The sequence below is a fragment of the Periplaneta americana genome, chromosome 13 (assembly GCF_040183065.1).
Source record: "Periplaneta americana isolate PAMFEO1 chromosome 13, P.americana_PAMFEO1_priV1, whole genome shotgun sequence".
Lineage (NCBI taxonomy): Eukaryota > Metazoa > Arthropoda > Insecta > Blattodea > Blattidae > Periplaneta > Periplaneta americana.
Genome location: NC_091129.1, coordinates 102,360,751 through 102,378,496, shown reverse-complemented (window position 1 = coordinate 102,378,496; position 17,746 = coordinate 102,360,751). Strand labels below are relative to the sequence as shown.

Here is a 17,746-nt window from a genome sequence, read left to right as displayed (position 1 = left end):
ACCCCGTCTCTATATATTTCATCTAGACTGTGAGTATAAATTAAGACTTTATAATAGTATTAAGTTTTTTGACTTGTTCCATATTCTAGCTTTGAAGCAATGTATGAATGCCATGGAATGTTAATAAATACAATACAATACAATACAATACAATGCTAAAGTGCCACTTCTGATCTACACAACAGCCTACAAAGGGGCGTCTTATAAGCAATGACCATACTTTCACCCAAGAAACATGTTATGTAACTCTTGATAGAAAAGAACTTCTATTAATACTCGTATATTAACATTATTAAGAGTATTAATTCCATAGCATTTGCAGGAAGTATGATCTGTCTGCATCTAACGTTCGTGTCTGGAATCTTTAGATCTAGGAGACGAAACAAGTTCTCTGCGCGATTGGTGAGTGGAGGTGGGTGTACCAATGACCGCTCTGGCGGGAAAGATATTGCTTGGAGGGAGAGAGCGATGATATCTTCTGCTCAAACTGTTCCTGTGAAATTTATTTTTCTTCTTGATTCTACTAAACATTACACCTAAGGATCTTGCATAAATGATCATTGCTCTAAAGTGTACAGCTCTTTCGACAGGAAACTGATCGTCGGCACCTCACCAACTTCTTTCTTTGCACTGAAGTGACAAAAAGTTGACGTGAATTAAAAATTAAACATTTTCCTTAGAATTACAATCTTACTAAGTGATATGCTGCACTTACTGAAGGGAAGATAAGTCTAAACATAAACGAGGTCTCCTTGTAGACTGTTGTGCAGGTTAAAAATGGGGCTGTAGGCCTATAGAACATAATTTTAGGCAGTAAATTAAACAAATTAAATAAAGTTCTAATTATTTGTAACAACCATTTTTCTTTTAGCTTCTAAAAAGATACAAGAATTGGGTAAGTACGGGTATTACCTTTGTCCTCATTTGTAAACAGAGCTACAAGACTTTAAATATAATTAAAATCTATTTTGTAAACTATGAAGTAAAAATAAACTTGCTAATTCATCTAATAAATTATTTAATAACTGTTCAACCGTGCATGTCTCTGCAAGATGGAATGAAGCCTTATGCATTTGTTTACAGTGATGAATCATTGAAGTTAAAGAAATGAAACAGTTACTTTACGTTATATTCCTTTGCTTGTGGTTTAAAGAGAAAACTCTTTCAATTAATTAGCCTGTAATTATTCATAACAAAAAAATTAACACTTTTACTATGTAAACTTTATGATATTGTGGAGCGCTCTGACTCTAATAGAATGTTATCATATTGTTTTTACTTTTATATTAAAACGCGTAGGATGATGATGACGATTATGGTATATTATATATAAAACTAAGAGGACTTCATTTTTTAAATTGGATTTCAGTTCTTACAATATGTTGTACGAAACTTATTATAATGCAATTTACGAACTAAAATATTAAGATACGTTTTATAGTATTTATGAGAAGTATAATTTACTGCATAAAAAGTAAGAATTAATTATTAATGGAAGAACCAAGATTTTATTGCTCTCATGTAATAATTTCTAGCCGACAGTATTCAATCCTTCTCACATGTTTTAATTTCAATTTTTGTACAACAACATTATAACAAGTCGTTATTGTTGCTCAAAATTGTTGATAAAATGACATTTTATGGCACGCGTGCAATAAAATTGCCTTAGTAACAACTACGTCATTAACTAATTTGTACATAATAGTACAACATAATAATGTCGATATTAATTATTTAAAACACTGAATTTCTAAAAGAAAAAATAATTATTTACGATATCAATTACCCAATCTAATTTCTGAATATTAAAATTTAACGTAAAAATCAAATGCAAAATTTAATCAACTGACCAGTTGTGATAGATAAGATAAAATAAAACTACCCACAGAATTAAATGTAAAATTTAATCAACAGACCTGTTGCGATAGATAAAATAGAACTACCCACCGAATTAAATGTAAAATTTAATCAACAGACCTGTTGTGATAGATAAAATAGAACTACCCACCGAATTAAATGTAAAATTTAATCAACAGACCTGTTGTAATAGATAAGATAAAATAAAACTACCCACCGAATGAAATGTAAAATTTAATCAACAGACCTGTTGTGATAGATAAGATATAATAAAACTACCCACCGAATTAAATGTAAAATTTAATCAACAGACCTGTTGTGATAGATAAGATAAAATAAAACTACCCACCGAATTAAATGTAAAATTTAATCACCACACCTGTTGTGGTAGATAAAATAGAACTACCCACCGAATTAAATGTAAAATTTAATCAACAGACCTGTTTTGATAGATAAGATAAAATAAAACTACCCACCGAATTAAATGTAAAATTTAATCAACAGACCTGTTTTGATAGATAAGATAAAATAAAACTACCCACCGAATTAAATGTAAAATTTAATCAACAGACCTGTTGTGATAGACAAGATAAAATAAAACTACCCACCGAATTAAATGTAAAATGTAATCAACAGACCTGTTTTGATAGATAAGATAAAATAAAACTACCCACCGAATTAAATGTAAAATTTAATCAACAGACCTGTTGTGATAGATAAGATAAAATAAAACTACCCACCGAATTAAATGTAAAATTTAATCAACAGACCTGTTGTGAAAGATAAGATAAAATAAAACTACCCACCGAATTAAATGTAAAATTTAATCAACAGACCTGTTGTGATAGACAAGATAAAATAAAACTACCCACCGAATTAAATGTAAAATTTAATCAACAGACCTGTTTTGATAGATAAGATAAAATAAAACTACCCACCGAATTAAATGTAAAATTTAATCAACAGACCTGTTGTGATAGATAAGATAAAATAAAACTACCCACCGAATTAAATGTAAAATTTAATCAACAGACCTGTTGTGATAGATAAGATAAAATAAAACTACCCACCGAATTAAATGTAAAATTTAATCACCACACCTGTTGTGGTAGATAAAATAGAACTACCCACCGAATTAAATGTAAAATTTAATCAACAGACCTGTTTTGATAGATAAGATAAAATAAAACTACCCACCGAATTAAATGTAAAATTTAATCAACAGACCTGTTTTGATAGATAAGATAAAATAAAACTACCCACCGAATTAAATGTAAAATTTAATCAACAGACCTGTTGTGATAGACAAGATAAAATAAAACTACCCACCGAATTAAATGTAAAATGTAATCAACAGACCTGTTTTGATAGATAAGATAAAATAAAACTACCCACCGAATTAAATGTAAAATTTAATCAACAGACCTGTTGTGATAGATAAGATAAAATAAAACTACCCACCGAATTAAATGTAAAATTTAATCAACAGACCTGTTGTGAAAGATAAGATAAAATAAAACTACCCACCGAATTAAATGTAAAATTTAATCAACAGACCTGTTGTGATAGACAAGATAAAATAAAACTACCCACCGAATTAAATGTAAAATTTAATCAACAGACCTGTTTTGATAGATAAGATAAAATAAAACTACCCACCGAATTAAATGTAAAATTTAATCAACAGACCTGTTGTGATAGATAAGATAAAATAAAACTACCCACCGAATTAAATGTAAAATTTAATCAACAGACCTGTTGTGATAGATAAGATAAAATAGAAGTACCCACCGAATTAAATGTAAAATTTAATCAACAGACCTGTTTTGATAGATAAGATAAAATAAAACTACCCACCGAATTAAATGTAAAATTTAATCAACAGACCTGTTGTGATAGATAAGATAAAATAAAACTACCCACCGAATTAAATGTAAAATTTAATCAACAGACCTGTTGTGATAGATAAGATAAAATAGAAGTACCCACCGAATTAAATGTAAAATTTAATCAACAGACCTGTTGTGATAGATAAGATAAAATAAAACTACCCACCGAATTAAATGTAAAATTTAATCAACAGACCTGTTGTGATAGATAAGATAAAATAGAAGTACCCACCGAATTAAATGTAAAATTTAATCAACAGACCTGTTGTGATAGATAAGATAAAATAAAACTACCCACCGAATTAAATGTAAAATTTAATCAACTGACCTGTTTTCATAGATATGCCAGAACCACTTGCTGAAATATCTTTCATTTTCTTACCCTCCAACCATTTAATAAATTTCTCGTGATCTCTTTCATAGCTTTCAGGAGATATTTTTGGGAATGAAACTGAATTCTGCTTTATAAGAATCTTCTAAAATATCTGCTAGTAAATTGATTTACATACTTAGCATCAATGTAAATAATTCAGCAAACCAAACAATAACGTCACGAGTATATTGCAGGTTATTTTTTCAGAGTAGATAATTACAAATTTGATATATTATTTATTTATTTCGCTTTTATTAATTCTGTTATAATGTTGTTGAACAAACAATAGCGTATGAAACTCGTTTATAATGTTATGCAGTTACTTGATTCGTAAAAATTAGGTACGGGTAGTATTTTCTAACACTGACTCATGCAGTAAAGTATAGCATTGTAAACTAAATTCATAATATGCTATTACTGAATAAAATGAAAAGGCAAACTAAATTCATAATATGCTATTGCTGAATAAAATGTAAAGGTAAGTTTTATAACATGACGTGTTTTAATTGTATGAAATTAAATTACAGTATCATTATGTTACAGCTTCAGATCAAAAATGTATGACAAAAGTTTATATTATATGTATATATATACACATATATATAACCAGTTTAGAAAGCAATCGCTCTTCTTGTACCCAAAGTTCACGGCATTTTAATTTTTCTCTTAAATTCCATCCTGTCTTCTCAATAGTTTCTCTTTCATCGATTTTCTATCCTCATGTAACCACAGTCTAGTATATACAGTCACGAAGCTCAATACGTAGTAAATATGCATCCATAGATAGTTGCTGACCACTAGGATCGCGAATATAGCCTCATTACAGACAATGCGAAATAGTACCGGCACAGTCTATTGTTCCTAGCACCCTCACAACTCAAGCTTCGTGACTATATACTAACAAGACTGTGATGTAACCATATGATCTTAAGTATATATCTCTCTCTCTCTCGCTCTCGTGGAAAACATTCTAAAATTGTCCTGGGTAAGTTATGCTCTGGCATTCGTCTTAGTTGCCAATACCATTGTAATTGATTGTACTTTATAATATATATCCAATAAAGAATTTTGAACATCCATTTTTTTTTTATAATTTTGAATGTCTCGTCGATCGTCTCAAACAATTCATTTCTGTTGATAGTGATTTCATGCTAGCATTGCGATATCATTGCCATGTTTCAGATCCGTGTTACAGTACTTTCAACTATGAATTTATAAATTTGAATTGTTGTGTCGTTTGTTATATTTTTGTCTTATAATATCCCACTAAACTTTATTGTTATTGCTGAACTTCCTTTCTGTATTCTGTGATTAATATCTTTTCTTTCCTAGTGTTTTTATTAATTCTCAGGTCCAAATATAATTACAATTATTAATTAGAACCTTTGATATTGCTAACCCCTTCCATCCTTCAAAATGAAATATCATGTTTCTTCTCCGGAAATAATATAAAATATTTTCTTTAAATTTATTCTTAATCCTCATTTGTCATATTGCTCTAACAATCTTCTACTCATATATTCCACGTCAACATAATCATGAGTTATAACCAACTATTCGTCTGCAAATAAGAATGTATAAACTGTTTCATTTCCAATTGTTACTCTCATTTTTCCTTCCAGATTTCTAAAGATTTTTGGGTATATAATTTTAATAATGTGGAAGACAGACTGCACCCTCATGTATAACTGGAAACTCTTCTGAGAATACTTTTCATCCTTCACTCTTGATATAGCATTATCAAACAGTTTCTATGATAGTGACAATAATTTTATCTCTTTGCTCTATAACACTCCCCATAATTTGCTTAAAGATACAGTGTCATAAGCATTTTTTTATGTTGCGTGAATTATTTGTTATTTTACCATATTTTGTTACAGAGAAGAAATATGACGTCGACTTGAAGGGTAAGCATGAATTAATTGCTGGAATTGAAGGGTTCAGGAGTAAAACATGGTAAGTGACGTTTTAGTGCTTTGAAGTTATTAGGTAGGTAAACATTTATACATGCAACAGTTTGTATAGTTACCAGAAAAGTAAAATCTGTATATTTCTGCCATCTGTTGAAATGTTGGAAAACTAACTACTATATTAAACGCAGAATGTAAGATGCTACACATCTCATTTTTGATAAAAATTTCAGTTACCATGTTTTATGTCCGAGCCCCTCAATTCGTTTTATGAATACTTATTTATCAAAACAAGAGATGAACAAATACTTAAGACTACTGTCACTGAGATTTCGTCTCACGGAGGTTCAAAGATTCCAAATAAAAGACGTAATGGCAGTAAGTATTATATGTAGGCTAATATACGAAAAATTCATTCTGCCATGTAAGTGACAATTTTTCGCAAGTATACATTTTACGAAGTGGCTAATTGAGCAGTACGGCCTATATTGAAACCATAAGAATCCAAGGATACTAACAATAAGTTCGAAAGAAATTTCTGTTTTCCAGAATTCAGGATCTGAGGGGGGGCATGTTAATATGGGAGTCCCTCAGGGTTCTGTACTTGGACTTCTTATATTGTTACTTTACATAAATGATTTGTCTAATTATATAAAGGAACGTAAAGTTTTTTTTGTATGCATATGATACTCTTTGTTCGGAGTCTTGTAATGATTTGATAAATAAAGTTGACATAGCTATATCTCAGTTCAAAACGTGGTGTGATTATAACAAATTAATTGTTAATATTAATGAGACTGTATTTTTAAAATTTGTTAATAGACCTATGAATATAAATTTTCCATGTCAGTTGGGGGATATATTGACCCAAAGCCAACACAGTACTAAATTTCTTGGCATAATTATGGACAATCTATTGACTTAGAACGAGCAATCTGATTTTATTGCTAAAAACTTTGTTCTGCTAATTGTGCTATTTTGCAACTGAGAGATATTCTAAACACCAAAATATTGATTTCAATGTATTATTCACTTGCTTATGCATATCTCAGTTATGCCGTTTTATTAAGGGGTAACTCTACCAATGTAAATAAGATATTTATTGCACAAAAAGAATTATACGATCCATTTTTAAATTAAAGAGTTTCGACTCATGCAAACCTTATTTTAAACAAAATAAAATGTTAAAATTTCCATCCATTTATATTTACAAATGCCTAATTTTCTTGAAACAGAATGAAAATAAATAAAATAAGAATTTAGATTATCATAATTATAATACACGAAATGCACATCTGTTCTCAATAAAAAATCATAAACTTGTGAAATATGAAAAATCGCCTGCCTATAGTGGCATTGTGTTTTTTAATAAATTACCATTGCAGATACAAACTTTACCTTATGAAAAATTTAAAGTGAAAGTTAAATAGATTTTAACTGATCAAACTTTTTATTCAGTAAAAGAATTCTTAAATCACAAGTTATGATATATGCAATACTACTTGATTATATTATTTATTTTAAATGTATTTTAACTTGTAGTGTTTTTAATATCATTGTGTTTCTTATTTATTATGTTATTGAAGTGTACATCCATGTGTATGGCCATGTATAGAATAATCAATCAATCAATCAATCAATCAATTGGTCAGATGTTTTTGCAATAAAAATAATATATATTGTTAGGAACAGAACTACATATTTCGTGCGAGATTTTTATTCCATTTACATCATGAAACAGTGGGTTAGAGATACTGATTTCGTGGCCAAAACTGAAAAAAATTGTTTTTATTTTCTAGGAAAATGTTTATGACACACTGAATCTATGATAGTTAATACATCTTATAAGCGTAAATTCATGTCAATTGGCAATACAGTTTTAGTGTAATCCTTCTCAAAAGTTGACACTTCTGATCAAGACTAGTCAGAAAATTTGTGCTCTCTAAAATTGTTAATTCTTTATCGTACTGTGTATGTTGAGTTCATGTGATATACCAAATGCTGAACCATATATACCATTCACCAAGGTATGTAGTTACGTTTCTATTCATTATGTCACCTATATCTTGCTATATATATTATATATGATTAAGTGCGCGGTGTTTTGGTAGGTAAAATATTTCAGAAATAAATAAAATTCTTTTCAATCGATTTTAGACACCTACATTCGCAATTGCAAAGGAAACTGCATTATTATGAATTCCTCTCTAAGATGTAAATATGTGCATAATAAAATATTTGTTTATATAGTTGTGTTTACTTAGCAAACAACTAACTTTTTATGTGAAACACATTAACCTCTCAAGTTATATTTGAATTTTATTGTTTTTACATCTAACTACTTTGCACAATAAAGAACAACTATGCTTTATTTTTCTCAGGATGTTATTAATGTTGTTTTCGTCTCTTTCTCTGTTTCAGATGTTGTGCAAAGAGCAAGTAAGAAAAAAAATTGGATAAATAATTCATATAATTTATTACCTATATTTATTTTGTTAAACATCTCTTATTAACAGCTATGGCGTAGATCAGGGATGCAGAACTGGTGAAGAGAGGTATGGAAGCATGGGGAAAGAGTTTGTTCCTCGTCCACAATCCTCCGGCCTTGAATTACGTATCTGTGACGTTCCTCAAACAAACATACTGAATACATATCTCCTCTCCCCCTAACGTCCAATGACGTGTGGGGTAAAAGAAAGGACTGAGTCACGTGCTCCGGCTTGTGTCATGTGACACAATTGTTGCACAGTTTTGCAAATAGAATACTTTTCAGTATGATATTCAATGAAAGTGTATCGATTTTCCCCTACAACTAGCACTGAACCGGGCCTTCCAGACATTATGAGGAAACGACGGAGTTGTTTTCCAGGAAACACTTGAACGCAAATGACACATTTCACTAATATTTCGGGATTCTCAAGGTCAAGTGAAATGTCCAGATTTCCCTCTAGATTCATTGAACTCAAAGTGTAAATGAATGCGAGAAGCCAAAACAAAATAAGTGATTCCTATTTCAATATTTTAACTCTGCTCATTCTTTCTAAATTTTTGTTCAGTGTTGCCATGTCTACTTATATACATGTGCAGTAGTGGCAAAAAAAAACCAGACCGACCCTTCTAGCTGATTTCAGAGCCTTGTTCACTCCAGAGCACGATAGATTGGTAACTAAGACTTTCGTGGTTCGAATCCTGCCTGGGAAGGAAACTCTTTTTGTTCCTTATTCAAATTTATTCCCAATACTTTTCGATTGCAGCGATATTTTACTACTTAATTAACTTATTATTCCCAAAATATGAATATTACCAGCTTATTTTCTAATGGCTTTCGAAATGGGCTACGTCAGCAGTCGAAACTATAACAATTTCAATAGATTACTCGCTATCTTGTGAATGCGGGCGTGGCATACGCAGTGGCTCATTTCGGGGACTTTGATTATTCCGTCGGTCCGGTTTGTTTGCCACTACTATACATTAATATTTTAAATAGGTTGCAACCAAAAATTTTGCTGTCTACTTAATTTATTTTCATTTTGAAACTTCATGGGTGCTATTCATGGACATTTCGCAGCACGCGCTACGTGCGTACTAAGCTAGCCCCGGCTATCCACTGGTTACTAGTACAGAATTCAAATCGTATCCTATCGCTAACACTAGTTTATTAATACGAAAAACGCTGATCATCCACCGGAAGCCCGCGCTAAAAAATGTCTATGAATACGGCCCCATGAGATTTTCATCGTATTAAGTGGCACAAAGTGTATCTTTTGCCAGAAAAAAAAAATAGAAACGTTAGATCTCCTTGTGTTGTATTGCAATCAGAAAATATAGGAGTATGTATATTTTTTTGCTCTCTTCGGTGTAAAAAAAATAAATTACCTACATCTTGCATTCAGGTGAGTATTTTATGATGATGAAAGCTGTTTAATTATGGACATTTATTGCATTTTATTTGGTAGTATATTAAATATAGACAGAATCATTAATCTCTAAAGACTTATTTTGTAAATTATTATGCAAACCTACTTCAAATGGTTCAGAAACGGAGATACTTTAATATTGAAATATTTATTTTATATTTTCATATTTTGCCAGAATGAATTTAAACTTTTGGGAAAAATTTTCTTCATAACGTGCCGGTCTCTATTCATGTTCTCCACTTTTGAATAACGGAACTAGAAGCTAAAAAATAACACACTGACATTGTTTAAAAAGAAGCAAACAAATTGAAGACCGGGAACAGGAGATCATCTTTCGAATGTGGTTTTGATCCTAAATGAAAAGTTTTTGAATTTGGATTATTATTTTTTCTTTGTTGTACTAGTTTAGGTATTTATACTGTTATGATTGTTTCATTTAGAATATTTTTAAGGTTTAGATTAGCTTTTTACCACTTCACGAATTAATATTATATGATCTGTATTTCAGAGCATGCCTACCGACACTATAACCGTAAGTTTCAAAATCATTTCTGTGTGTGTTTGTACAGAGGGTAGAGGAAATTCGTTCTAGACTCAGATGATGCATAAAATCCTAGGGAGGATGACATGAAATTCCTAAGGTGGAAATAAGAGCCCTGAGTACTGGTCACCAGATAGAGAGATCCGCTCGCTAGAGATATATCAAATTTAAATTCAGTAACTTAATGTAAGATTTATACAACTTACAGATGGAAGTGCTATGAGACACAGCGTTTTTAACAGGGAGTAATATACGTAGTTTTATGTAAGGGGAGAGGATGGTATTTTTGATGAAAAATGACTGAATTAAAAAAAAATTCTTTAAAATACTCTGTGGTATGTGTGGATCGCCATTTTTAAACTTCCTGCGTTATGGATTTTATATCACTCGCCCACTTTTATTGTTGTTTCCGGTAAATTAAATTTTCAAAAAAAAAAAAACATTTCTTTGAAATACCCTTTGATATGTGTGGAATGCATTGCATAACATTTTGTGGGTATTTGTGCCCTTATCGGATGTTGAGACGTCATTTTTAAACTTCCTGCGCTATGGATTTTTAAATCACATGCTCACTTTTATCAGTATCCACTAACTTCATTTTTTTGCTACATTGCCAGACAAAATGGATATAATTTCTGAACTATTAAAGATACATGCATGAAATTTAAAACACACATTCTTTAGACTATTAGGAAACTTTTCTGTGTAACAGAATTTTGTTAATTGATTTCATTTTAAAAATACGTCCTTTTTTTGCAAGAAAAGAAATCAGAAAACTGTTACTAAATTTTAATTGTTTATTTTACAAACGTAGGGACTAATATAAAAATTCTGTTACAGACAGTTTGTAGAACATACTTTTGCAAATACATTGCAAAACCTGTTTGAATCTATCTTAAAAAACGGTTTAGATATATCGGTTCTAGTACAATCCTGCATTGGGTATATTTTTTTCGAATTTGGGCTCCCAAATAATTTTTTTTCAAAATAGTTTTATTTGGTTGAGTTGCCACAGCTATGAGCTCTCTACATACAAAAAATTAATAATTTACACCAAATAGGAAAAAAGTAAAAAAAAATACCATCCTCTCCCCTTAAGTTGTATGTTCAAGAGCAATTCGACAAAAGGAGGGAGAGAAAATTATATGACGTTCAATTTTTACTTTCTTATTATAAAATTGATTTAGATGCTGATTTTGAGGTTTTAGTTGATGTTAGTTTCTATGATATGTTCTTACATACAATAATAAAATAGCCTTTCTACAATCAATTTCCTATCATCGCACTTTCCTTCTTTCTTATTTACTTATTAATCCTCTTCTTGTTAAGTCTGAAATAATTGTTGCATTAAGGATAAAATTGAAATTTCTTAAGTGATATACAATATTACTTCCGTAATTTTTCCTCCTCCTGTGATCAGCTTAGCTTATTACTTCGTGGAACCTGGGTTGATTCCCAGAAGTGATATTTACAGGGAAAATTGCTCAAAATGAGGGTTTTTTGTTGGTTCTCAGTTCATCTTAACATTAAAATTCTTTCTCATACCCAACACCATTTCACCATACATTTTTGCTCATTATACGAGTATGTAATTTAATCTCATAAAATATATGGCACATATTAGAATAGAACTCAATGATATTAGATGGAGATGACCAGTCAGAAACAGCACCCTCACCTTCCTTTTAATGTATCTGTGTCGCTATGGAACGCTTAGGGCGAGATCCAATTCCTAAGCTATGGTTAGTGAAATCTGGTGACTGTTAAAGAAGTATCTGCTCTAGCTGTATGATAAATCAAGGGCTGAAAATCCTGTCATAATCATCTCTTACTCTCACGTGGGTCAGTAATTACAGCGAATCTAAAGTCACAATGAAGAACGTTTGTTCATCCACTCCAAGATTAACCAAAGTGTATATTTTGGGTTGCTATTAGCTATAAATATGCACACTTCTGACTCTTCTGTAGAGAAATCTTCGTACTTGCATTAGATATTTTCCAAAGAAGATCAGCATTGTCAATGACATTCTATTCCCAAGTGCACGCTTTCTTACTGGAATCTTTATTTTTCAATACTTAGATCTATCATGGAATTTAATATATTTTATCCTTAACATACATTAACACATTAAGAGAATTGTACTACATCAATAAAAAATATATTAGATTTTTGTAAAAATTTATGATTTCACTACGGTGAATTTGAACTTATATAATAATGAAATTGAATTTATTTTATTGAATTGCGTGTTTTGTTGCAGTCTACGTCGACAGTTTGGACTATACTGGTGAGTTTCATTGCTATGTATGTACGTAATTTTTTTATTTGGATATTTAATGACGCTGTATCAACTACTAGGTTATTTAGCATCGATGGGATTGGTGATAGCGAGATGATATTTGGCAAGATGAGACCGAGGATTCGCCATAGATTACCTGACATTTGCTTTACGGTTTGGGAAAATCTCGGAAAAAACCCAACCAGGTAATCAGCCCAAGCGGGACTCGAGCCCGCGCCCGAGCGCAACTCCGGATCGGCAGGCAAGCGCCTTACCGACCGAGCTACGCTGGTGACCTGTATGTATGTATGTTTGTATGTATGTATGTATGTATGTATGTATGTATGTATGTATGTATGTATGTATGTATGTATGTATGTATGTATGTATGTACGTACGTACGTATGTATTCACACCGCAAATGGATAAATACCCGGTAGGAGTGATGTAGCAATCTATTCTGAAATATAAGTGCAGTACTAGAGATGAACAACGATCGAGAAAACGAGACTAACAGCGCCCGCAAAGCCGAAAACCCGCACGACAATGTTGTATCAAGTCGCGTCCTTGACGTAAAGACTGGTTGTGAGTCTTCCGAGACTCGATATTGTGATCAAGTCCCGAAGTCCCGAAGTCAGCAGTTGTTTATATCTGACTGAACTTTTATCTACTTTGGCAACTGTTATATATGTATAAACAATCAAGTTGCCTATTTGAAACATCATCTCTACCTTTTAGTGTATGATATTCCGTTCGCCAGTCTTTATTTAATTACTAGGCCCTTTTTCTTTTCATATGTTTGAGATCAAGTGTGCAATCCACTATTAGTGTCATGTTTTATGTTTCTTAGGAATGCAAATTTATTTGAGAATTGTTTTTTTTTATTTATATAACCATAGATAATATCATATAATAGAACCAGAACATTTTGATAACTAAGATACTGTTCTTTTTTGTCTTTTTTGTTTCATTTAAACATTTATGTTAATTATTTCAATAATGTATGTTATTCAAAGTTACGAAATCTTTCCACGCCGACCAAATGCTATTTCGAGAATGACGAGCGAGACTCGAAGCGCACGAGAATGACGAGCCGAGACTAAAAAGACAAATGCAATGAACACAGCGAGCGAGAGCGGCAGTTAGTTTTGTTCATCTCTAATAAATACATACCTGTTTGTGTACATTATATTTTGCTACAGAAAAAAGCGGACCGGTAGAGCAACTGAATATGGACTAGAAAGTCCCGGATTCAATCTCGAGATGCAACAGGATTTTTATTGTTGCCAAATTTTTCAGAACGCACCATCTCATTCTAGTGCCGAGGTTCATACCCCCATGTACCTTTATGCTATCTGAAGGGGAAACTTCGTCTATCAAAATTTAAGACGGGTTTCCAGTCTTTCTCAGTATAACGCTGACAGCAACTGCATGTTCTGAACGCAGAAACAATTTTCATCTGTGCATGACCGTGTTGTATTTCAACAACCTAAGGTAAATGATTTTTAAAAAAGAAAGACATTTTAATGGACTTCATTCTATCATACAGAGTCTTGTATATATATATATATATATATATATATATAAAATCCATAACATTCATTCAAACTGTCTGAGTTTTGTAATGACGAATGTAAGTTATATTTCACAATACATTGACTTATGTAGTGGAATTAACTTAACGACAATAATTTTATATTTACAGCCAAAGAAAAAACTTCGCGAATTGTAGCAGGTAAGAAATTAATTTCTATGCTTGGCAATTGACTAGAGAAAAAATAACTAATAGTAACTATAGTACACCAAAATAAAAATGGAGTCAATCTAGTTCCTTCAGGCTGGTATCACTGGATTTAATTTGACATTATATTCTTGTTAATACAATACATTCATGCCTTTATATAAAATTCATGTGATACAATATTATACTATTTGGAAAAATGGGCGTTGAGGTACTTCCGGTGATTTTGGAAGTGAAAATGATCGAATTTGTAAGGAATTTGTTGCTGAGATTGATTTCAAAACTTAAGGATTTTATATTTCAAATAAAGGAAATTTTTCGAAAATGTAGTCAATTACGTGTGAAATGAGAGGTGGGTGGTAATGGAAGTGCAGACGTTGTGATTTCTAGTGAAGGGAAGGAACGTAGAGACACAAAACACACAATACGATGTATTGTGAAGAACGTAAAACTTATATTAATTCAATAACCACTGGAATACAGTGAAACATAACAAACAATAATGAAATAGACACAAAATTCCTGTATTGTAATTTCGTTTCCACGTCGTCCATCACTAAAAAAAAATCACCAGCCTTTGAAAATCCTGCAGAGATTCGTATATGCAAAGTATAGTAAAATCCAAAACTAACCTAACCTAACCTGTCACAGATTAGTATATGTAAGCATAGCCTGAGTATATAGCCTACTAGCGTGAAACTTTCGTAGCCTAAGGTCACCAAAGTTATGTTGGTATTACAGCTGTTTCAGCTGAAAGTGTGGAAGCGAAGAGGGAAGTACCTCAGCGCTCGTTTAACCAGACTATTTATTTCTATAGTAATTATTTTATGTAGAGTGTAAAAATGCTGGTGCACTTTGACACAAGATTATAACAAAGTCATTTCCGGTGATCTAGAGCGGGGGTGCCGTACTGAGGCTTTCTTCGGTGCTCGAGGCTTTGACAATCAGATTCGAGGCTCTCCCGGGAGCCGCGTACCTAAAGATGAAGCACAGTCTAGTATATACAGTCACGAAGCTCAATATGTAATAAATATGCATCCATAGATAGTTGCTAACCACTAGGATCGCTACTATCGCCTCATTACAGACAATGCGAAATAGTACCTGTAAAGTCTATTGTTTCTAGCAACCTCATCAACTCAAGCTTCGTGACTATATATACTAGACTGTGAATGAAGTGTCTTCGGTTCTTGTAAGCGAACAGAGCTCGGGCCATGTAAATGCGAGTAGACTGCTCTGTGGAGACGAATCTAAAAACAAGCTACGAGGTTCGGGCACAAGATTACGCGAAAGCATGGGATTCATGGGTAGGAAAAGTAGCACTAAACGCAACCCCTTCTATTGCCTAGAATGCAATACATAAGCAGAGAAATATAAACAAAGCGCATTCATTGTGTTCAACGAAGTAGAGTTGATATAACCATACTGTGCTTATTGTATGCTACTACTCTTGTGTACATTTTAGGTTAATGTAATTAAGTTGAACCGCGATTAATAGTGTATTCTTTGCGTTTCATATCTGAAATCTAATAAATTATGAGTGAAGAGCGTAGACCCTAATAACGATCATCCTCTGCGTGAAAGAGGCAAGGCGAACAAAGAGGCAAAAGAACGATTTCCTACGTTAGGTGCTTTTGTCGCAAATGTGTTTTCACTGTTCGCGACGACTTATATTTGTGAAGCAGCATTTTCATTAATGAAATTAACAAAGTCTCATATTCGTAGCAGAATGTCGGATGAACACTTGTCTAATTATCTTTGGTTAATGATGGCTAAGAAAATTAACGCAAACTTTCATGAACCTGTTATGAAGAGAACGCATTGTCAGTTTTCTACGAAAGCAGTTTGTTCCTCCAAAGTGCAAACATGTAAACAAATTTATTTGACGCAAGGAAGTACGTTTATTATTCCAATAAGCATTTTTTCCTTCAACGGAAAACACTCATTGTATTTCTCTCTCTCAAAAAAAAAAAAAATAAAAATAAAAAAAATAAAAAAATAAAAAAAAAAAACTCTTGCTCATACAGAGCCGACTAGTATTTCAATATTGCGCGTTCGCAGGCTTCACCTATCCTCGCGCTGGTGAGAACCATTCGGCTACCTTCGGTCAACGCGGCTACGTCCTCGACAGCAACTATAACACTATAATAGCGGCTCTGCCGGGAGCCTCAGTTCGGCACCCTTGGTATAGAGATTCGTACATTAATCACGGTGGAGGACGACGGATTCCTAAAGGATGATAGGTCTATAGTACGTTTGAGGCGAATCACCTAAAACACATAACTTTTGGGTCGATCTAGACAGAACGTCTGGAGCTAAGTATGCAACTGTAATATAGACGTTTGCGGCGACATAAACAACATTTTCCCTCGCATTTCATGCAGACTTGGGACTGCCAAGACGTAAGCTGTGAGCTTGGTATGATTAAAAATGTTGTTTATATAAAGTTTCCATTACTAAACTTGTGAATATTTAATTTAAAATCTTATTTAAATATGCAAAAAATATGTAGGTTATTGGATATAATTTTCAGATGTATTTTCCAAACGTCGTATTTATTATATGTCATTTGTGGATTTCTTGCGTGAAGCATTCGGTAACGTTATTTTGCCATTTTTGTAGTAATTCCAGCTGTCGATCAGAAAAGTATGCTTTCTTCTTTCCGCATACTGTATAGGAGTATAAGCATAATGACATTCTGTGATGAATAGGGCTGAAGAAAATTATTGGTATCAGGATAGTAAATAATTTCTATATACATTGTTTACAAAATGCGTCCCGTTGCAGGGTGTCTCTACTGTCTGTAAGGAGCATATAGAATGAACATCGACTCTCCTCAATAGTAGACCTACTTAAGTGACGTGATGTTGTATCAGAATGCCGAAAGAAAAAATCCAACAAAGAACAGATAATAAGGCGACTGAATTCAGAATACGGGAAAAATGTGTTTAATTTAATTGATAATAATAATAATAATAATAATAATAATAATAATAATAATAATAATAATAATGTTTTTTGTAAATTTAATATTTGTTCCGAGTTAATTAATTTGAAACATAAGTAATCCTGTAAATGTAAATTCTATTATGAGTTCATTCATACGGAGCGGACTGTACAATCAGCCGCTACAGTCGTGCGTGCACACAAGCATTTTGTAAGCACAGGGCTCTACGTACGATGCAGCGTAACCTATAACCAATACTTTTTTCAGTCCTAGTGATGAGTAGGCTTCGAGA

At 32.1% G+C, this 17,746-nt stretch overlaps 1 protein-coding gene across 1 annotated transcript in view; it reads left to right on the top strand.

Annotated features, from left to right (window-relative positions):
- Window positions 1–17,746, top strand: part of LOC138712178 (uncharacterized) — a 79,758-nt gene that overhangs the window by 49,352 nt on the left and 12,660 nt on the right. Inside the window, exons 16-21 of the mRNA XM_069843673.1 lie at window positions 872–895; window positions 6,000–6,026; window positions 8,451–8,468; window positions 10,455–10,478; window positions 12,749–12,775; window positions 14,472–14,501. Coding sequence (XP_069699774.1) covers window positions 872–895; window positions 6,000–6,026; window positions 8,451–8,468; window positions 10,455–10,478; window positions 12,749–12,775; window positions 14,472–14,501 — 150 coding nt within the window. The remainder of the gene's footprint in view (window positions 1–871; window positions 896–5,999; window positions 6,027–8,450; window positions 8,469–10,454; window positions 10,479–12,748; window positions 12,776–14,471; window positions 14,502–17,746) is intronic.